The sequence below is a fragment of the Culex pipiens genome, chromosome 3 (assembly GCF_016801865.2).
Source record: "Culex pipiens pallens isolate TS chromosome 3, TS_CPP_V2, whole genome shotgun sequence".
Lineage (NCBI taxonomy): Eukaryota > Metazoa > Arthropoda > Insecta > Diptera > Culicidae > Culex > Culex pipiens.
Window position 1 is genome coordinate 166,453,087 of NC_068939.1, and position 23,736 is coordinate 166,476,822.

Below are 23,736 nucleotides of genomic sequence, written 5' to 3' on the forward strand. Positions count from 1 at the left end.
ACCTTTTTTTTGTGAAGCTTGGTTCGTCACGGCGGATATTTCAACCTGCAAAATTAGTAACAGTTGAGAATATCGGGGATCACTTTCGGTACGTCTTAGCTAAAGGACAACAACGCTCGGTTCAGAATAATCTTTTGCAAGAAATTTAGTCTAACTTTTTTTGCGTTTGTTTCTCTCTGCGCTGCGCTGACTCTCTCTCTCTTACATCTAATAACTACGTTGACAATCGATGCCTTTTTCTGTTGTGTTGTGTTAGCATTACTCATAATAATAGCTTGACGAATCACGAATATTACTCCTCGATTTATGTGTACTTTTTGAGTGAATTAAACTTAAGCGCGGTTGAGAAAACGATACTTACAAAGGGACACTCGAAAGCGCATAAACACTAACCTATTGTACATACACACACTTAGGATGGTTTCTTCAGAAAGAGCAAAAGATTGAAAGTTGGCTTGTTTTTGCGACAACAACAGAAAAAAAATGAGTTGTTAATTCGATCAGTCTTTTAAACTTCCTAACAAGTTACTCGTGTTCAACTCAAATCTAGCTGGTTCAAAGTTGAGCTTCTGATTCGTGACTTAAACGATACTTTAAAAACCGGTACTGTGTGGGTGTGTGTTTCGGAAAATCTGGCAGTATTGGAACGCGGCGTTGATCCGTCTTTCTTGCTGTTGTAACATCTAACAATCCATTGAACTTACAAAACTACCAAAACGGGAAAGAGACACACAATAATTTACAAGGGTGACTGTACAAAAGAGACGCCTGCCTTCCGCTGCTGCTACTCGCGGAATATTCTCCGCACGTTCGGTTTGATGCGCCGAACTCGACCGCGGCTGCTCACGCTCGTGAGGGCTTCGTTGTCCTCGCTGTGGCTGTCGGTGCCGGTGTTGCTGGTTGTGCCGCCATTGTGTTGTTGTTGTTGTTGTTGCCGACTGGCCGACGAAGGACCTCCGCCGCCAAAGTACTGATGTGGCCGTTCGCTGCTGGGCACAATGGTTGGCCGCTTGGGTCGTTGGCTTCGTCCGGTGGCGCCACCGTCCTCGTCGTCGCTGTCCTCGTTGTAGCGGGGCCGCTTCAGGTTGCGCGTGTTTCGCAACGTCGACGGACCGGGACCCTAGGTTTTTGGAAGAGAGTTGCCGATTAGTATTGAGATTAGCCCAAAAAACAAGACGCAAAACTCACCCCGTAGTCATCCTCGGACGAGTTCCGCTCCTTTTGCCGCGTCCGACTGCTGATGTTCCCACTTCGGCCCGCCAACGCTGACGACGTCGATCGGCTGCTCGGTTGCGTCCGGCGGCTGGAGGCCGTCCGCGATTTGGACATCACCCGCAGCGGCGTATTGTCGTCCGAGTCGTCGTCGGTGCTGTCGCCGGTCACCTTCTCCTCGGAGTCGCTCTCCTCTTCGACGCCGATAAACTCCTCGTCGGAGTCGTTTGGCCGGGCGCCGTCGTCCTCCTCGGACGTCCCGGACGACTTCTTGCTGCCCCTCTTGGCCGGGGAAGCGGTTTTGCTGCGCAACCGTGAGCTGATTTGGCTGGGACGCGTTGCGGTTCGTGGCCGCAGCGGGGCGTCGTCACTGGTGTCGTCGGTTGGTCCTTCCGTCGTGTGCGGATCTTCGCCCTCTTCCGGGGTGTGATCGAGCTCGTCGGCGTTTCGCTGGTGGCGTGAGAGCTGGTGCCTGTTGCGGGAGGAGCGTCGTGACGACGGTTCCCCGTAGTTGTGGTCCACGGTGTGTGGAGGTGGCGTCACGGAAGGTTCACTTTGGGAGATGTTACGGAGGCGACGATTCGTGGCGGATCGACTGCTACCTTCGCCGGCGGTTGAGCTGGTGGTTTTGCGGGGCGATCGGGTCGTTGACGCCGTACTGCTGTTGCTGTTTCCGTTGGGAGGAACCACCATTCGACTGACGCGAGCACGTGACGTGGACGAGCTTGTGCTGGGAAGTTCCGGCGACTGCAGCTGACGGTGGTCGTTGTCACTCTCACTGGCCAACCATAGGCGGGCTCGGTTGGCTGCGGCCCGCTGCGACGATCCTCGCTTGCTGATGGTGGCAGTTTCTTCGGGACTTTGCTCCGGATCCGAAATTCGGTTGCGAGGTCGCATCATCCGCCGACTACTGCTGGCAGCGGATTGTTGCGAATTCGACGGTTGTTCGTCCTCCGGAGCGGCGTCCAAACTGTCCTCACTTCGACCCCACTCGGCCTGAGCTCGTCGCGTACTGCCGCGCGTACTCCGCGGAGACTCCTGCTCCTCGTGGTCCGAATCCGACACGATCCGAGCCGCCTTCGGCCGTTCCATGTGATAGCTGTGGTCAGATTCGTACCGGTTTGCCCGTTTCGGTACTCGACGCCCACTGCTCGGACCTTCACCCGCCTCGTCATCGTCGTCTTCACTTTCACTTCCGGTATTGTTCCGGGTGCTTCTCAGCGTACGTTTTCCGCCACCACCACCAGTTCCAGTAGCGACGTTCTTTGGTTTGTCTTGCTCCTGCGATCGACGTTCTTCAACAACTCTCCTCGTTGAGCTGCCCGCCACTCCCAACCCCGTCACCGTACCATTACGCTGGGGCAGATGCTGCCGACTGCTGGACGAAAACTGCTCAGACCTTGACCCTCCAGCGATTGCCGTACTACCGGACGTCGAGGCCGTCGCCGCACTCGTCGCCGGAGGCTTCTTCTTCTGCGGCGTCGATGAACTGACCTTGCTCGGATTCTTTTTCTTTGCCTTTTTCGGCTTCGACTGCTTTCGCCGCCGTCGCTTGTACGGATCGTACATCTCCCCCGAGTCATAATCATGCCGGTGGGACACCGGAACCGACGCGCTGTCGTCGCTGCTGTCACTGGAATCGCTCGAGCTGTCCGTTCCCGCACTGCTCATCGTTCCGTCGTCTTCCGTTGCAGCTTCCTGAGATCTTCGCGTCACCCGGCTGGAGGACGACGTACCGGCCGCCGCCGCCGACGCCCCCACACTGGGCACCGCCCTGTTGCTTCGACTCGGTCCCGGCTGTGCCTCGGGCGAAACGTTGTTACTACTCGAAGAAACCCCGTTCGAACTGCTCGAAAGCATTCGCCGGGCCGAGGCCGTTCCGTTGCGGGTGGGTCGTTTCCGCGAGGGTCCCTCCTCATCGTCACCGTCATCGTCGTCGTCATCCTCGGTACGATTCTGGTTCCTCGAACTCCCGCTTCCGCTGGCGTTGTTGTGGTTTTGCGGGTTTGACCGTCGACTGCTGGGTCCAGCTCCGCCACCACTTCGACTGCTGCGGTCGTCGCGGCCACGATTCTTTGGTGCTCCTCCACTGGATCCGGCTCCGGCCGATGATCCACCGCCCTGGCCGGCCGCCCGTTTGGCCGCGTTCGCCTTGCCACGCCTCCGGGCCGACTTCCAGTTGTAGATGATCGGTTTGATGTGCGCTTCGAACAGCGTGCTCAATCGCAGCGTCATCGAGTAGATCTGAAAGGGAGAAGAAATAAAGTAAACTTGTTGAAAAACGTATTCATAACTTAGGTTTTGCCTAACTTTCTTCGACTTCAAGAAACATTTAAAGCTAATCCCTAACTTTGACATTTAAGAATTTAATAAAGTTTCATGCACATGAACAATATTCAAAAATAGGTAAATTTGTTCAATTGGTCTTACCGCAATGCTCTCCTATTATAAGAAATCAAACGAATTTAAAATTATTCTCTCAATGGTACAAGAATTACTCTCGTTTTCAACGGATTTTAGTTTTCGATAATAAATAAGTTTGTTTTCGAATGTTGTGTGCATGAAAGGGATGAGAAAATATAGAGCATGTTCAGGATTTCTTTACGGTCTAAGGGCATCTCCACTGTTGGGTGCAAACAGGAGAGCAAATCAAATTTGCACCCGATGGCAAACACATCGCGGTAGCAAACGTAACTCAATTGATCAGGATTTCATTTTGCTCTTTGTTTGCTACCGCGTTAAATTAAGTGATGGACCAAAAAAAATAAACTTAAAAAATAAAATTTCAAATTAAAGAGTCAAGCCTATATTTTGTTAAATTTGAAAATTCAATTTTAAGTCTTTTTTTCCTTTTTTTTCTTTTGGGAATTCAAACATGTTTTTAATTGTTATAGCCTTTAGATTTTTCCTTTAATAATGATTTATGAGTTTTTAAAACTAAAATTTCATATGTTTAATTTCTCTTTGTAATTTTTTTTTAAATTCCAAATATCTGGAGTTTTTTTTTTGAAATAATCCAATAAACCAAATTTCGAGTATTTGTTTTTTGGGTGTTTTTGAAACCGCCTTCAGTCAGGGGTATTTAAAAACACTCAAAAAGCAAAATCTGAAAATTTGGTTTATTGGACCCTTTCAAAAAAAAAAAAAAAAAACTCCAGATATGTATTAATTAAACGAAATTGACTTTAAAGTGGTCGGCAACTAATGCTAGGTTAGTCTACATTTTATCTTCGTCGCCCTGGGCTCCTAAGGGTTTGAGAGAAGCCAGTTACCCATAGTTACGCGAGTTTCGAGCCGATGACCTCTGGATTGTAAGTCCTGTGCGCGATCCGTTTGATCCACATGGGCGGGACAAAAAAAATAAAATCTTAAATAAAAAAAAATATATATATAAAATTGCATTTTCCATATGCAATTTTAAAATTACTAAAAATAAAAAATAAAATATTGAAAATATTACATAAAATTGTGGATGTTTTTTTAATTTAGGAATTACAATTCAAGTCTTCTTATTTTAACCCCTTCCCGCCCAGAGCAAAATCGAGATTTTTTACGGTTATCACCATTACTTGAAACTGATTCGACCAAATTGAATGAAATTTTAATGGCTATAAGCTAACATTCTATTTAAACTAACGCAGGTTGAACCAGGTTGAAAAAATGCATGGTTGCAGAGAAATTAATTAGTAAACAAATAGAGAATTTTTTTTTGTATAAAAGGATTGCTTTTTTTAAATTTGATGTTTTTTTTAACACTCTAATGCCTAAATCTTTTTTCGATTATTTTTATTTATCCCGTCATTTTGAGCAAGTTTTGTTCTACGAAAAACTTGACTTCTCTTATTTTATATTTTTCCTATTTTTACAAAAAAAATATAGGAAATATTAGTTAAAAGCATAGTCAAAGTTTATCCCAGAAAAAAATATATATTTAAACACATTGGCAAAGTCACATAAAACAAGTCAAACTTCCAACTCTAAAATTTTCTAAAATTGTAATAGTTCTTCTTTCCAATGCATTTTAAAGATCAAAATTTGGTTGAAAGTGGATTTTTGACGAATTGTCAGGTCGAGTCCCTCTAGAGGCGGGGTTAGGTTGTACAGGGTTAATTGAAGGCTTGAATATCTGGATTCTTTTGTAATGTTTTTATATTTAAGAATTGCCTTGCTGTAGCAAAATTCTCGACTTTTTTTTGATTAGGTCCTATAAACATATGAAAGACAATAGCTTATAGGACCTTTTCAAAAAAAACTCTGGAATTTAATCTCGGTATTCATAAACCTAGCTCAAATATGATTTGCCTCCAGCAATGGAGACGCCCTAACCCAGTTGCAGGGCTACGTTTAGCATTACACCCCCCACAACAAACTCACCCTCGACCGCTTGTTGGTGTTGTAGTTGCGCGAGTTCTGGAAGATGAGCTTCATGTCCTTGCAAAAGTCCAGCGGCGACTCGTAGTTCCCGCCGAGCAGGTCCTCCTTGATGGTGCGCAGATCCATCGGTGTATCCACGATTTGCAGGTAGTCTGTGGGCAAAACAGGGAGATTTAGTATGACTACTTCTATTCGTAGATATTTGGAGTCCTACCTGGGTGCTGAATGGTATCAACCGGCTCCCGGAACGGTTCCGAATCGTCGCACTGCCAGATCATCTCGAGCAGCTCGCGGCAATCGACGCGCCAATCGCCCTCCGGGACCAACCTGCGAGATCTGTGGGATTTAAGCGTTAGAATAAAATTTCAAATAGGAGTCGACTAGCTTACCGTCTAGATCCAGCCGGTGGCCGTCGGCTGCTGGTGCTGGTAGAAGGTCCCGCTCCCTGGTTGGTATCGCTGTCCGAGTCCGAAGAAATATACGTGTCCACCAGCTGATGGTACACCGCCGGAACGTCCACGTCGTTCACATCTCTGTGAAAAGATAAGATTAGAATCAGAATTTAAAATTTCACGTCCTGAACTGCCGTTCTACGCATAATTGTCCCATGTCAGTTTTGGACGATTTTGACTTTATGACATTTTTAAGTTTAGTTTGATGTGTACTTTAAGAAAAACACAAAAAATCTGGTACTTTGTTCGGAAACTCATAACAACACCAAGTCTGTTTGTCCCATCGTTAAGCTTCTAAGCATAATTGTCCCACCAAGTATTTTCTTACACGGTATCATTAGTTTTATTAAGCATTATGTCACGTTTACCTGTTGTATAGCAAGAGAATCACAAATAAGGGTGATAAACTGCTAACTGGGGTGATTAGGGACACATAGGGCGAATAGGAACCCACGGGACAATTATGCGTAGAAACACAGAATCGGTCGAAAAATTTCAATTGCGTTTTTCTCAGTTGCACTTTTTTGAACATGGGACAATTATGCGTAGAACGGCAGTGAATCCCTCAACCTACCCCAGTATCCGCAGGCACAGATCCGTAATGATCCGCGCGTGCTTCACTATGTTGCTGTGCGATTCGTTGAACTTTTCCGCGTTCGTGGCCAGGTAACGCACGTCGAACTGGGCCGACGTGATGCGCCGATAAAAGTGGTTCTCGAAGCGCGCCTTGATCGTGTTCAGATCGATCGGATACTCCACGACGAACGCGTACTCCGGGTAGATGTTGAGATCGACCGGGGCGAGGAATAGGTCGGCGATGGCCAGGCCCATGACCTGCTCCAGTCCGGCGATAATCCTCCGACAGGACGCGTCCCGATCGCCCCGTGGCCACTCTTCCGTCTTGGGTTGATACAGCGTCGCTTTCAGTTCTTCGTCCAGCACGGGCACGGCACCGCCCACCTCGACGGGCAGTCGGTTCTCGTCGACCGGTTCCAAATCCCACGGGCTCATGAATTCGTACTCGCCGTTGTCCCAGCGTACCCGGAAGCACATAAACAGCGAATCGGGGAAGTCCGGCGACAGCTGGTTGTGAGATTCGATTTGGCCGAGCCACCACACGTCTTCGATCATACAGCGGAACCGGTCGCCGGGTCCCCAGTTGCGACGCACCGATGTGTCGAACGTCTGCTTCAACACCAAAAAGTCCAGCACGTCGGGCATGTCGTGATACTTGATGACGAACGAGCGACCCGTTTGACCGCCCTCCTCGTTCATGATGCCCAGCTTGAGGCAGCACAGTCGCGGAGGTCGAATCTCGTACTTGATACCGATCACCTTGCAGCACTCGTGGTCACGCAGTTCGATCGAGGCCCACGGTTCGCACTTGTTGCCCAGGTTGAACACGTTCTTGTTGCGGACGGCCTCCAGGTAGCGAGCGTGGCCCTGCCGGAAGTACACCACCGAATCGCCCATCTGCGGGTAGTACGGGGCTTTGCGCGGGATGACCTCCGACAGCCATTCGGGGGGACGGTACGTTTCGGGGATTTCACCGTCGCGGGTGATTGGGATCTTGCGCACCTTCGGGCGCCGTCCGTTGCTACTGCTGGACGGTCCCGGGGCTTCCACTTCCGGAGGTGAGTACGCACGACGTTGGACGTGCTTGCGCTTGGAACGCTTCGGCGGTTCCAGGTTGCGACCCGGTTCGTGCGACACCCAGTCCGAGTAGTCGGAACTGTCCGTGTCCGAGGTGGACGATCCGGACAGGTCCAACTCTTCCTCGATGGCCGTTGAATCGTCGCTGTTGCTCGTTTCCGACGAGGACGATTCGTGCTGCTCGGGAGCTTCCGGTTCCGGTTCGTTTTCCCGCACGGCTCTCGTTCTGTACGCTGGCTGAGCTCGACTCCCGTTGGCATCGCCGTTGGCCTGTGAGCGACGCAACGGACGGCTCGAGTTGTTGCGACTTCCGCCGCCGGAGCGACGATTCGACTGGCTCGTCAACGAGCTGCTGTTGTTGGACGTGTTGATCATGAGCGGCCGCCGACGCATCTCGCGACGGTACAACTCGTGCTCCTGCAGACCGGCGGCGTACGTCTTTTGTTTGAGCATTTGCAGCAGGGAATGGTTCATCGGGCGAACGTACTGCCGGCGGTGGAACTTGTAGCTGCCATCGCGATGCCAGTTGCCGGCACTGAAACGCTGCACCCCTTGCTGGGAACGTCCTCCGGCGGGACGGTTCGGATCGTTGGGTTGGGCGTCCGCTCCTTGAGGCTGAGGATTATCGCGATCGTTGTTCGAATCGGGTGCCTGATCTCCGGCTTGCCGATTGGCCAACGCTTCGATCATTCGGTCAATGTTGGACCAGGACACTTCTTGCGAGGGAGATTCGGCGGCTTCCTGACCGCCAATGCCAATGTTTGGCACCAGCTGATCCGTCGGGCAGTTCTCTCGTCCAGGGACTAACCGCTGCATGGCCGGAGGGTACGGATTGCCGTCGATGTCGACCAGGAACGGTGGTGGCATCAGATGGGGCATCGTTTGCGTTTGCTCGTCCATCACGTGGTGTGACGAGTCTCGAATCAACGGTCGATAATCCGTGTGAAAGAACAACTCCTTCGGCAGTTGCTTGAGCCGTTCGTGCCCGGAACCGTACCCGAACATCAGAATGTGACCGTGTGAATCGGTGGCAGCGATCATGTTTCCGTCCGGTGACCACTTGGCATCGAAAATCCCCCCATCGCCCTGGCCGTCGATGTGGTTCAGGAAGTTGGCCAACGAAACGCCCTGCACAATGTCCCAGATGTACAGCTGACCGTCGTGCCCAGCCGAAAGCAACACTCCCGGATCCTTCTGGTGCGACTCCAGCACGTAGATTTCATTCGTGTGACCACGCAGCACCTTGTGCAGCTTGCCGTTGTGAGCGTTCCAGATTTTAATGGTGAAATCGTTCACCGCCGTGATGACCCAATCGTCCCCGTTGTCCCACGACACCATCGTCACCTTGGGCTTCGAGCTGGCCTCCTCGGGCGTCGGCGGCGGACAACTCGGCAACCGCTCGGTCATGTTCAACCGGGTTGACTTCCACTGTTGCGTTTCAAAGTGCCACACCAGTGCGGTCCCATCTTTGCTGCCCGAAATGAACCGCAACCCACGGTGGGCCCACTGGATGGAATCGACCGTGTCCGAGTGGGACTCCGTCTCGAGGATCCGCTTGGGCCCATCCTCGGACATTAGGTAAACGCGCACGTGATGATCCGCCGAACCGGCAGCGAGGAAAATTCCCCCCGGGGAAAACGACGCGCAAATCATCTGCGCCTGCCCGGGTCGCAGCTTCTCGTGGTACATGACCGGCTTCGAGTTAAAGTTGGCCTTCCCTCCGCGCGTGCTGTACTCCCAAAAAGCGACCGATCCGTCCGTGCTGGTCGTCACCAGGTAGCGCATGTCCGTCTTCGGCGACGGGCAAAAATTCACCGACGTAATCATCCCCGTGTGGCCAGAGAGTACCGCAATCGGACCACCGTACTGAATGTCCCACACGCGCAATATCCGATCCAACGAACCCGCCGCCAGCATCGTGTTGTCCAGATTAATCGCAATATCGGTAATTTCCGCCGACGCCCCTCGGAACGTGGCCAACAACCGCCCATCGATGGCGCTCCACAGCTTCACCAGCAAGTCATCCGCCCCGGTGATAATGTACTTGCCCGACCGGTCAAACAGCACACAGTACACCGCGCTCAAATGCCCCAACGTGCGCCGTTGCAGCATCTGCTTCGAGTAGAACGAGCTAGGAATCGCCAGCCGGCGTACGATCGGCCCGGCACTCTCGCGCCCATACAACACCCGCACGATGTTGTGCGTGTTGTTCCGGTGGACGGCATCGGCCAGGGGCATGTGGTTCCGCCGCGAGCAGTAATCGATCAGCTGCTGGGGCTGGGTTACGCTGTGCCGCGTACGGAGGACGCTCTGCCGACCGGCGCCCAGCAGGGACAACACCCCGGGGACGGCCGGCGCCAGCTCCTTGTCCAGGATCGGTCCGATGCGGGCGCATAGCTCGAGCAGGTGCTGCGGTCCAATGTGCGGATATTTGCGCTCCTGTTTTATTTTTTGCAGAAGAGGGGAGAATTGCGTTAGTAAAGAGAGGGAGGGTGGGAGAGAGTAAAATAAACCTTTCTTTGACCTCACACACGGGCAGTTTGTTTGTGTTTGTTATGGTGTGTGTGAGTCTGTGTGAGTTTGTGCAACCAAAACAAACGTGTAGAAATTCGAGCAGTTGCCCTGTTTTTATGTCGCAACATTTTACTTTGTGTTCGAGGTGTGTGCAACAGCAGCGCAGCAGCAGCAGTATAGCCAAATTTATGCTCTCACATTATTAGAGGTGACGGTGATGGGTAGGCTTAGTGATTTTTCACGCTCGAAAATGGCAAATTTCACGGGGACCTCAATTTCAAAACACAAAATTTCACGCAAATTTCACGGAACTTGAAAAATGTTAAAATAACTCTGAAAATCCTATGTTTAAACACAGAAACTACTTTTTATGCTTCATTATATTTTATTCTTCAATAAACTAATAAAATCTTCTCTATATTTAAATGCGACACAACAAAAATTCTCCTCATTTTCAAACAAAATCCTCCTGGTTTATGGATGGGCTCTACATATATTAAAAAAAAAATTAGGGCACGCGTATTTTCATTCACTAAACTGCTCTTTTAATATTCGACTAATAAAGCTAAAATGTTTTCGCTAATTTGCTTCTGTTATATCATTTTACAATTAATTGAAATTCATATCAAAGCAAGATTTAACAATTTTGTTCAGTCAACATTTAACATATTTTTTAAGGGTTTAAGCTCACGTTTCAAAAACTAAATTTAAAATCAATTTGAAAAAAGAATATAATTTTTAACAAAATCGAAATTTTAATTCTTAATGAGAAAAGAAAACAAAAAAGAAATATTTTTTTTATTTTCACGGGAATCATCCACCCAAATAAACAAATATCGTTAAAACAAACAGGCCAATTTTTTTTTTAATTTGTTTTTAAAATGTGATTCTTAAGATAAAAAATACTTTTCATTTCATTTTGAATAAAACAAAGCTTAAATCTTTTAATTTCTTTCAAAACTACACCTTGGAAATAAAATAGCAGTAAAATTGTTAATACAGTGAATGAAAATATTACTAAATTAAGTTAGTTCTAAAACGAACTCAAATATCTGAAAATTTCTTCAAATGGTTCATATCAACGTGACATATTTATTGTTGTTGATTTTATTAGGGAAACTTTAACCCTATGGGTCATTCGCTCCCGTAAACGAACCCTATATTTGTAATTAACCAGGGTATTCACTCGCTTTATTCTAATCCCCTTTTCATTTTTGTACATGTAGATCCCCCCATTTGAAATCAATGATAAGTGAAAGCTACAATATTTCATGAATAAATGAAAATTGCTAGTATTTTAAATTAAGGTGAAAAGTCATCGATTGTGATTGGACACTCAATGATATTTTAACTGAATGAATGTATATGGAAAAGAAAATCTGAATAAATAAAAATAATTAAAAAAAACTCGCTTTATTCTAGAATAGTTCATAAGATTATTTTTATTCCTTTTTGAGTTTGATAAATTATTTTGAGAAAAATCGTTACATTTTCACAAAAACATAAAATCTCACGGGATTTCTCGGAAAAAGTCAAATTTCGCGGATTTCACGCTGTCCGCGAAATCGTGAAATTTCACTAACCCTAGTGATGAGGTGCCATCATTTTACCTTTTGAGAAGGAGTTCAGTTGGTAGTGAGGAAAATAGATTCTAGCTCGAAGGATTTATTTTTGTTTTTCCTAGAAACATTCTGATTTAGTTTTTTGCGATGGTACCTAAATAGTAAATATCTAGTTTTTTTTTTCTTTTTTTGAAAAGGTCCTATAAGCTATTGTGTTCATAGGACCTATTCAAAAAAAACTCTAGAATAAATTAAAACCAACAGCTATATTCCTGCTATGTTAAAAAAACGGTTCAATCTCAAATTTGTTAAAATTTCTAAATAGGGTCTCTTTTTAAAAGTTCGAATGAAATGATTTTTGTTTATTCTTCAAAAAGTTAAAACCTTTTGAAAACTAACCCGAGTTTGATACCAATGTAATGAAACAACTAAAAAGACATCACAACAGAACATCAACTTCATTGATATTTTGTATTACCGTTAACCGGAGTGACATCGAGCTACAGTTTTTGCTAAAATGTAAAGTGAAGGTAGAAAAAATCTTAGTTTTCAGAAAAGATTGATTGCTGCATAAAAAGTTGTTTGAATATTTTGAAAATCAAATGATAAATCTTAGCCAAAGTAATTTTTTTAATCATGTTCAATTTAACAAGTTGAATCAGCTTGTGCAGAAAGCAGGGTGCCCAGAATATGGGACTTTTTTCCAAAACCTCGCTCTACAAGCTGATTATTGTTCCTTAACCTATTTTAGGACTCTGGGTCAAATATGAGCATAATCGGTCAACATTTACTCATTGATACTCGAGGCTGAAGTTTGCAAGGGAAAAATTGAAAAAATGTATGAAAAACCAAATTTTCTTACGGTGTTGTCTGCAGGGCACGCTACTTTCATCCAAATATTCTCAAAAATGAGATTCTTATTATAAATTTCATGCTCTACAACTTTGTAGAACATGCCAAAGCTGTAAAACTCGTATCTGAAAAGTTATTAGCGATTTAAAAATGTAATTTTTGTATGCAAAACATTTGTTATACTAACTTTAGGCTCGAGTTAGATGCTTAAAATAATCCAAAAACCCGTTTTCCGATTGTTGATTTGCAACGCCCAATAGAGATATTGTTATATTTAAATGCGACTGAAAATAACACATATCTAAATTATGATGTATATTTTTGAAAAGCTTTGTAAAAATCTAGATTTGCCCAAGTACGCCGAATCTTGAATTACAGAATATTTAAAGGACGGTTTTTTTTGCAAAGAATCAAGAATGCCATAGCAAAAACCATTTGACATTCTTACAAAAATTAGAAACATTGGCATTCAAAAAATTAAAGATATTCAAACAGAAAATTTAAAAAAATTAATTCAAAAATTACAAAAACAAAACAATTTAGTCCAGACTTGATTATCTGAAGTTTGATTATCCGAGGGTTTGTTTTGGACTTCGGATGATTGAATCAAGATTTTTTTTTCTTTTTTTTCTGTTCCTTAGAATAGGTCAAACATATTTCTTGATTTTTTGTTTTTTTAATTGAAGAAATTTAAAAAAAATCCAATTAATTGTTTTTAAATTTTCAATTATAATTTTTTTAAATTAAGTGTAACATTATTAAATGTTTAAATTATGATGTTCTGAACTCCCCAAATTCTATTTTTTTTATTTTCAACTTTAAATTTTCTAATTTTTGAATAGGTATCTAGATTATTGAATTTCAGAATTTTTGAATAAAACATTTTTAAACTTTGGATTTTTTTAATAATTGTTTCCCTGAATTTATAAATTTTAGATTTTTTGAACTTTCCAAGTAATTTTTTGTTTTTTTAAGTCTGTATTTTAAATTTACATTTTTTTAAATTTTTAGACTGAAATTGAAAAATGCAAAAGAAATTTTTTAAATTGAAAAATGTCAAAATTAAATTTTTAAATTGAAATCGAAAAATGTCAAAATGTCAATTTATGAATTTCTAAATTTGTTAAATTTTTTTATGTTTATGATTTATTAATTTTCCTTCCAGACATTCGCAATTCGCAATTTTCAGTGTAAGAACGGGCCTTGACCGATCTTATGCACCAGGTTCCCGACGAACACGCACTGCCAATACATTAGTAATATTTGTGTTAATCCTTTAACCATTCCATATATTGAGTAAGGGCTCAAACCTCACTTGTTTGAAAAAAAGGGTGAAGATTGAAAACAATAGACAGTAAAAGAGAATTTATTTTATAAAAATCAAGTATCAATTGTAAGAGAATGATGATCGTATTTTAAAGAATAAAAATGAGAAGCTAGATGTAAATATTAGATGTAAAATTAGACAATAGTTATTAAATAGAGATCAAAACAAGCTTAGATCAGATTAGATTATAGGACAGATAAAGAATTATTCAAATAAATAAATTCGCAATAAAATCAAAAAAGATTAGGCGATTGATAAATAGACTTGATATTACTAGTACATTAAGGAAAAGTATATTTTTAAGAAAAAAAAAAAAACCAAAGTTTGTTACAGCAGTATCAATTGGTAAAAAAGAGTGGAAAAGTTTTGAGAGATAAGAGAATCAAAAGTTAGTAAAATCAAAATCAAATGATGGATATTAAATAGAAGAATCAGTGAAGAATTGAGAATCAGTAGAGCAAAATAAAAAAGGAGATAGGTGGTAGCTGAGAATGAAGAGAAGAGAAACCCCGTTGTGCGATGTTTCAGGTACATCCACAGCAGTTGACTCAACATACTGCGAATCGAAACAATACCGTCTACAATCACAAATTACTTCCCTTTCCCACATTGTCGCGCCCCTTTCTTTTAGCCGTCTCGACTCTGACCCGCGGTGGTCAAAGGTTTATGATCCGTTTCCACAGGCCACCAGCTAGGTCATCATGAAAACCAAGCCAACGTGGAGGTAAGAAAATAGGACACTCGCAAGGAACCAGAGCTATACTGTTCTGATCAAGATAATTCGGATGATCTAACAGAACTACGGATGTAGTTAGTTACGCTCCTTCCAGGATGTTCCTTACGTGGACGTCAACCGAAGAGCACGCAACAAGGTCAGTGCTATTGCATGCTCTTAGGTATCAATCCTTGGCCTGCAATAATAAATTAATCTATATATATAAAAAATTTCGATGGTTTTGTTCGAACGCGAATCAGTTCAGTAAGGAGCGTCGGATCGAGGTGCTTTTTGTTGCGTTGGGTTCGTATAATTCCAAGGAAGGTTCTTACGCCAAAAAGTGACAACCTTGGCCACTCTGGAACCGATTCCGGAAAATCTGCAGATTGTATGGGCAAAGTTACGTAAAATCAAATTTTGATCACAGGAGGCTGAATAAGCAAAAAAGTTAAAAACGTCAACAGACGAAAAAAGGCAGAACGAAGTTTGTCGGGTAAGGCTTGTTTTTATATAAATTCATGAACCGAAAAATTTAAGCTCGTAAATTGAAAACAAATATCAGAAATTCAATTACAAAATGCTAAAAAATAAAATTTAGGATTTTTTATTTCTCTAAAAAATCTGAAATAAAAAAAATCCTAAAAAGTTTTAAAATAAAAAAAAAAAACAAAAATTTAAAAAGAATTCTAAAATTAAAGGTCCTGACATTTTTTTATACAGTTTGTACTCGAATCACGAAATCTAATTTCCTATAATATACGATGGCGGAAAAAAAATGGTGGCACTTATGAGTTCAAGAATTAATCTTTCAAGTCTTTTTTTTGAGATTTGGAATTCCTGAATTTAAATTCATTGAGAACGTTTTTAAGAGGATAAGCGAAATTCTCTCCATTGAAGATAGTTTCGCTTGGAGTTGGACAGTTTTTGGGTTTTAGGAACCCTGAAATTCAAATGATGATATTTCAGAAACTACAAATTGGTCCGTTTGTTTTTTTGTTTCCTTTATCATTGTTTTAAACTTTTTAATTTTCAAATTAAGTACAACAAATCTGAACTCCCCGTATGATTCGCAGGTTAAAGTTTCCATATAATTAGCAAATAAGCTGATTTTGCAATATTTGAACAACTTTGCTATTTGAGAGGAATCTGCTTGCCCACTTCGCAACTAATCAAATTTTACAAATTTAGGATCGCCAAACTTGAATATGAGCTATCGAGAAATTAAAAGTTTTTAAAATTGCGTGCAACATGTAGTTAAACTTTCTTCCCAAGTAAACTTTTGCTGAGGACTTCGAATAATCAAGTTTGGACGAACTGTACATTAAATTTAAATCAAACCAAAAATTACGCAACTTTTTAATAGGAAAAATCCAAAATCACCCCAGTTTACTGGTACGCCTCGCCTGGGCCCACCAGCAGAAACATGATTCCTCAACACTCAACGGTGTGTGCGCGGCGGGTCGGCCTCCGTCAGTGTGTTGTTGTATTTCGTTGATTTCGTTCGTTTCGTTCGAGAAGAACCTCCAACGACGACGACGACGGCGAGTTGGTATTGGTGTTCGGACGACGAGTCATACACCGCCGCTGCTGCGACCGAACGTTCCCCGTTTCGAATATGGCGCTGTGCCATGTTATGAACGCGAGCGATGATGATGAAATTGCTCGCAGAAAAAATCTCGCAGCTTTTCGGGGCATTTTTGGTCAAATTTGACGATTTTTGAAATTTTAGTATTTTTGGAATGCCTGCGGCGAGGACAGTGGGAAAAGTGACACGATTTTGGTTTTGATCACGTGCCCAAAAAGTGGCCCGGATTGGGTCGAGCCGCACACCGTCGGAATCAGCTGGCCGCGGCCGTTCCGTTTGTAAACAAACCATCCCGATTGGGCTCCTTTCGACACGGCGGCCAGCAGGATTCAAATCGTGTGTGAATGAAAACTTTGCTTAGGTAACGCGCGCCCGAGCAAAGTATAGAGGGAAGGTTTTTTTCCTCGTCTGTGCTATCGTCGTCGTACATCGATCCGGGCAGGGTGGTGAGCGAGCGTGTGGTTGTGTGGCTTCAGCACGGTTGGATGTGTGCGGGTCTCGTTGAACCGTCGTCGACGACGACGACGAGCGAAAGGAGCCAGAAGGTAGAAAATAAAATACGTTTCTGCCCCTGCTAAAATGGCGTCGCGATTTGAAATTTAAGGGCAATTGTTGTTCAAAAATTGTGAAAAAATATTTTTTTGAAAAAGTTAACTTTTTGGCATTGCCAGATGATCTGCTACAACTTTGGTGAAAGTTGAAATTTGACATTTTTTGCCTTCATATCACTAGTACTAACCTACTTGCAACCCTAACAATTAAAACTTTTATAAAAATCGTCAAACTATTGTAAAAATTACACAAAGTCCATCAATTTCCGCTAGCTCTATAAATTTCTGCTGACGCAAAGCAACACGAAAGAGAGCGCGCACACACACTCAATCGCTTCGTCGTTCTGCGCTTCACACAAAGCCGTAAACTGAAAATTGTTCCCCTCGTAACATCCAATCAACCTTCGATCCGGAATGTCCGGATTGTCCACTTGGTCAAGACCTTCAAACCATGCCTCATTGTCCCCCAGGCTTGCATCTCAAACCCTCGCAAAAGAGGTGAATCACGCGCTCATCCAAGATGGCGGCGTCGACGAGGTCGAGCAAATCGATATCTCGCACAGCTAGCGCGGCGGGCGGAATTCCGAAGAATTCGGGTTGGCCACGTCCGGTGGCCACTCGAGGGGCTTCGAAGGAGATTCTTGATTGATTGCTTGATGAAACTTTTGGCCTTGGTTGAAAATTTTGTACGATTTTTTTTTCGCTAAAAAGTTGATTTCGGCACTCCACCGGATGTTCCGGGTTGGTTCCGGTTCCGGTTGGGTGAAAACGGTTCCTCAAGTTGGCGAGCTTCAAAGTGGTCTGAAATGTAATTAATTACTCAAAAATAATTATCAACATAAAGGAGTTCATCAAAACGTTGAAAAAAGTGGCCACTTCCGGTCCAAATCCGCGGAAGCACCGCGGAACCGACAAATTTTCCCCCGGGGTCGCCCTTCATTCCACATCGCAAAACGAGTGCTGCTGCTGACGTGCGCTGAGTGCTCAGTTGGCCATGTCTCTCTGTAGTCGTGTGTGTGTGCGAGAGAAAGAGAGAGAGGGGACGGTTGGGTGGTTCTCCGGAGTCGATTCCGGTCATCGAAACCGAAAGTGGTCCGTGACTCATGGAGGCCTCCCCCCAAACCTAGACTTCCCAGCAATACCAACTTACCAACTCCTCCAACGTCTGCTGGTGCTCCTGGCCGGTCCAGTCCAAACGGCGCGGCAAGATCTGCAAGGTGGTCATCCCCCAAAAACGGTCGGTGGGGCGGCGGCAAGGGAATTCCGAAATCGAAAGGGAAAGGAGAAAACGAGACCAAAACAAAAAAGACCATCATAAGTCAATGAACTTTGGATCGCAGCAGGCCCCCGCCAGACGTCATCGGAGGCTCGCCGCCGTCTGTGTGTTTCTAGGACAAGGTCAAGGCCACACAAGCCAGCAGGTCTGGGTCGTCCAAAACACACCCTGCACCGTTATAACACCACATAACGGTCTCCGATCGCCGCCTCATTTTGACAGTTCTCGGAGCACGTGCTTCTTTCTAAACAAAAACAAACGTAGTTTGAACCCCCGACGTCTGACGTTGCGGCGGCGTCTACTGCTAAAACCGTTCTGGCATTTGTTTACAACCGACCCAACAACAACAACAGCAAAAACTTACATTTAAATGCTCCAATTCGCGGGCCAAAACCTGGAACAAACGGAATGAAAGTTAGTGCGATTCGAGGGTCCGCCCACCGGGGAAGCCCCGGCGGACCAGATTTTACCTACCTTGGCCGTTTCCTGCAGGGGTCCGTTGGCCAGGAACTTGGAAATCAGGAAGTAGAGTTCTGCGAAAAACGAGAAAGAAAACACGGAGACAAATCTTGAGTCATTTCGCTGGTCGTCGATTTGTACGGTCGCTGATGATGGGTTTATTTTTGCTTGGTGCTGCTGCTACAGCAGAGCGATCTGAGAGCTGAGAGCCCACCCGTGAGAGGAGGAGGAACTCAGTGTAGGGGGTACTCACTGGGACGGAATGGATTCTCAGGACACGGCAGGGGCGAAGTTTGAAAAGTTTGACTTAAAGTTTTTGTCATTGCAAATAATGTTTTGTAAAGGTTTGTCTTAGAACAATTTAGAAGAAAAAAAATTATGAGGCAAAACAATAAATTGTTTTTTGCAACTAGGGGAAATCTACCCTTTCCAATCAAACACCTATCTTCGTCATATGGAGAGTTTGATGCTCGATTAAAGCTCCAAAAATACTATTTGGGCTATAAACTTACCAGCAACAGCACCGCCTCGAGTAAGCACGCAAATGTATGCCACTTACTGGCCAAAAAGATCACATTTAATGCACTTTTGATCATAATTTGTATTTTGCGAGACCACTTCTCATCATTTTGTTGGCACACACAGTGACACACACGAGAATCCCTCAAACGCTTAATGAATATCGCCAAAATTACCTTTTCACTTTCGCTTACTTTTTCACGGCGCTTAAGATATGAAATTGCTTCCAACTACCGGCAACATGTTCTTTTGATCATTAGTAAGGCACTCACTTGAAGAATAATCCCGAAAAATGTAATAAATTAGCAAGCGCCATCAAAAAAACAAACGCGTCAAGTCGTTTGACGTTTCAATTTTCACTTTGCATTCCAACCGAAGGCTGAAGAAAACCGAGCGAGAGACGAAGGCAAAAAAGAACAAAGGCTGGCCGTCAACACCACCAGCAGCACAGCCAGCGATGCCAGGAAACTTTCCCTATAAATGCCACTTTTCGTGAGTGTTCGTTTGAACTGTCAGCGCAAATGGCAACACTCGACAGAGTGTTGGAAGAAAAAAGAACTAAGCCGATATTAGAAAAATGGGCGTGGCCCAATGCATTCGCCTCGATTAGAATACCCTTGGGAATTTTTTTTTGTTAAATGCTTGGTAAAGAAATAGAATAACTTTTAGTGAAAGTGAAAATAAACAGAAATGTTCACAAAAACTTGCTCTACTCGTTGGTGTACTTGGTTTTAGTAAAATTCAAGGGAGACTCTAGATTATCCAGCATCATTCAAACACGACCGCTTATTAGGATTAAAATGGGTAGATTTCCCCTACATTGTGAAACTATTTACTTATCCTGTTATGACGAAACGGCCTCACCAAAAATAACAAAATCGAAAAATAATAATTTTCGATAAATAGCTGAAAAAAAATACTTTTCTGAACTCGAAGAGTGCTATAAAGTTATTTTTTGAAATGTAATATTCTTTCCAATATAATTTAGTTTTAAACGGCGAATTAACTAAACACATTGGCGGTTGACTTAAAATCTTAAAATATTTCAGGATTTTTTTTTAAAGGGTTCCAATAAACCAAATTACAAGTTTTTGCTTTTTGGGTGTTTTTGAAACCGCCTTGAGTCAGGGGTATTAAAAATCACTCCAAAAGCTAAAACTGAAAATTTGGTTTATTGGACCTTTTAAAAAAAACTCCAGATTTGTATTTTTCGGTATTGCAAAAAAAAAAATCAGCGCTTCGTATTTATTCAACAATTTTTATCTGCAACTTGTGGCATTAACTACGATTCAAAGGCTTTTACATCATCTCTTTTTTATAAATTTAAGATCAATTTGGTTACATTAAGGGGTTGCATACATGTAGAAATTCGCATTTTGGTTAAAATATTAGCAACAAAACACAAAATTGATATGCAAAGATTCTGAATCAGGATTACTCGAAATGCTCATTTTCTAGTTTTAAAGAGGTTTGAAGTTGAATATTCCAGCCATTTCTTATCCAGGTGGTAGCTGCGGCGTCGCGGTGTTCATCAAGCTTTCATAGCATGCTAAGGAAAATTTGATGCTTTTTCAGGGAAAACCGTTGATTCCGGAGACATCGGATTGTTTGCCAATGCGCCAGCTCTAGGTACAACGAATCTGTGTGCTCTCTTCGGGAGAAGTGTTCTCCAGACCATTCCCCATAGGTCTGACCATACCAGAAGTTGGCGCGTGATTTTCCCAGACCTGTAGGAGCGTTTGAACAAAAAGTAAAAATTTCCCATAGTAATTCCCATGTAAACTTTAACCCTGATGCGCGCAACCAGTTTTCAACTAAATGCGCTGATATTTGAAATGAGAGCCCCTATGGACATGCGGCCCTACAAGAGGGACCATACTAAAACTTAATCGGAGAACATTTTGAAAAACGTACCCACCCTAGTGACCACCCAAAGCCCATTTTCAAATTCCCAACTTTTCCAGAATGCTCAAATAATAGGCATTTCTTATGTACAGAATGATTTCTAACATCAAAAATTCTAAATGAATTTAAAAAAATCCAACTATAGGCAATTTTTGTAAAATAGTTCAAAAATTGGAAATTCATTATTATGATTCTGAGTAGAAACACAAACAATTAGTCTTTGAAATATATTCGAAAGATCAACAATACTTATAACTTCCATGTTATTTTTTAAATTGGCAAACGTATCCAGGTTTTTAAGCGAAGATGACGTTCGAATGGTGAACGTCCGAAATGTCAAAATCGCGCAGTAGCACCAACATTATAAAAAAATGTGGCTGTCATGCCATGGCACTATTTTTTCGTAATGTTGGTACCAGTGCGTGATTTTGACATTTCGGGCGTTCAACTTTCGAACGCCATTTTCGCTTAAAAACCTGGATACTTTTTGATACTTCGTTTCAACTGGAAATGACAAAAATTTTAAGATAACTGAACTTAAAATTTCGTTCCATTTTTTTGAAATTTATCATCATCATTTTAAATTAAAGAACGATTTAAACATAATTGCTGTTATTATTCTTTCAAAGGATTTAGAAAAATACCAAGGAATACATAAAAAATGTTTTTGCCATGTTCCCTTTTTAATTTTGTAATTTTTGATATTGATTTTTTTAATCAATGTTAATTTATTTAGTGGTTAATTTTTTTTTCTATGAAAATTCAGTTTGATATCATTTGTGTTTTCCTCTTATTCTAAGCAAAATGTTTGAAAAGACAATTTTTTATACAATTTTGCAATAAACTCAAAATTTCTTGGATTATTTTTTTTGCAATTTCAATATTTTCTTCATGGTTTCAAAACGTAAAAAAGTTTTTTAATTTTGGAATTTATTCGATATTTTAGTTTTCCGAAAACTAAAAATCAAGCTTTATCTATAGTAGATAATTTTTTCATACTCTCAAAAACTATTCTAGGGCAATATTTGGGGGGAAAAAAACATATTATAAATTACTTAATGATTTTTTTTTGGAGCGTGATCCAGCCGCACATTGTTGATGTCGAAACCTCTAAACTGGGCCCTCGTCCTGTCACGTCCTACAGTAGTCTTGTCGTACATTACAACTAGAACCAGATCTGCCAATGAATTAGTACACTTCGACCAAATAAACACTGACGCTGTATGGATCTGACTCTAGAATAAATGTACAGTTGTTTGTTATTCATAAGTCCACAATGTTCAATTATTCATATAAGTCCAAATATTTATCTGCGGATGACTACCTGACTTGAATTGAATACAAGATTTAAAGTAACCTATCCGAAAGCTTTAATTTTAATTAATAGCCAAAAAATCTAGAACGTTTCTTTTTTAACCTGTCTGGCGATATCATTTCACTATTGATCGATCGAGACTCTACGAAAATTTTGACAAATCAGACAACATAAAAAATTACTAGTGTTTTCAATAGACTATTTTTTTAGCTTGTATTTCCAAAAATTACAACAAAAAAAAAACAACTTCATTTGGCGAAAATATTAAAAATCTCTTAATTTTATTCTGTAAGGAAATTCTGTTTAGGTAGGCTTTATACTAATTCAATTTGCAATGACTTTGAGATTTGTAAATTTTTTAAATAAATTTATAATTTTTACACATTTACCACCAAAACAAAAATAAACCTCAGTTTTCATGTTCGATTCTAAACATTTTGTCTAGTTGCACTTACCTGGAACCAGAATGTTCCTGCTCGGCCCACTTTGCTCCTCCATTCTAACAATGTTTGTATCCATTTTTAGGTGCGGAAATCTAATAAAAACTGCATTTTCCACAAAATAATCACTGTTCCACTTGGGCTAAGTTATTTCACTTCCGACATAACTCTGCCAAAATTCAAGTCACGGTTCTCAGTAGTTGCTCCGCCACTCACTCCCACACTGACGCAATCACTCGCGAGCGCACGCACTCTCACCGCTCACTTTGTCGCTGGTGAGTGGTCGACCAATCGTTCCACTCTTTTGTCTTTGCCTTTTTTTTTTGGCTCTTCCCAGCCAAGCGAACCAAAAGTTTTCCGCACTTTTCACGACCATCCGCCGCCGTAATCCATGTTTCACGACCGGACGCGCCCTCGGGACACCTTCACGCACGGTTTGTAATCGATTCCGGAACACTTGGAGCGGGTTTTGCACGGAAAAGAACGATTTTTCGCGGAGCACGATCTGCACTGACTGGTGGTTTGCTTTCTTGTGAACGGTCGGCGCTGGTGTGCGTGTGCCGTTCGAGTTTGCGAGTCGAGTCGAGCAGTGCGCTCGACACGAACACATACAAGGTTGTAAAAGGAAAAAATCGAGTACACGGTTAGGGAAGATGGGAGCAATATGGGTAAATATTGGAGCCAACTCGGATATGTATTGTGAAAATTTTATATTTTTATTTAAACATTGACAACTTTTTGGTAATATGCACGCAAAATCCACATAACACAGATCTGTGTAAAATTTGACACAGATTGCCCAAAACCTGGAATACACAGAATCTGTGTAGAAGCCTTGTACACAGATCTGTGTACAGCCGCTGTCTGTCAAATCTGTGTAATTTTTATTAAACAAACTGTGTAAAATTTTACACAGATCTGTGTAGGATTTTACACAGATCTGGGTAAAATTTTACACAGAATCTGGGTAGAATATAAAATATGGTTTTGATTCTGAAGATGATTTTGAACATATATTTTAAAAA

General features: G+C 42.5%; 1 protein-coding gene across 1 annotated transcript; it reads right to left on the reverse strand.

Annotated features, from left to right (window-relative positions):
* Window positions 1–120: 120 nt before the first annotated feature.
* Window positions 121–23,248, reverse strand: LOC120419518 (PH-interacting protein). Its single transcript, XM_039582233.1, has 10 exons — window positions 22,727–23,248; window positions 18,548–18,606; window positions 18,438–18,467; window positions 17,948–18,007; window positions 6,613–10,130; window positions 5,976–6,119; window positions 5,801–5,922; window positions 5,587–5,738; window positions 1,189–3,456; window positions 121–1,120 (listed from the first exon to the last, which is right to left on the reverse strand). The coding sequence occupies exons 1-10, from the start codon at window positions 22,788–22,790 to the stop codon at window positions 785–787; spliced, it is 6,753 nt and encodes a 2,250-aa protein (XP_039438167.1). The 5' UTR covers window positions 22,791–23,248; the 3' UTR covers window positions 121–784.
* Between the last annotated feature and the right edge of the window lie 488 nt (window positions 23,249–23,736).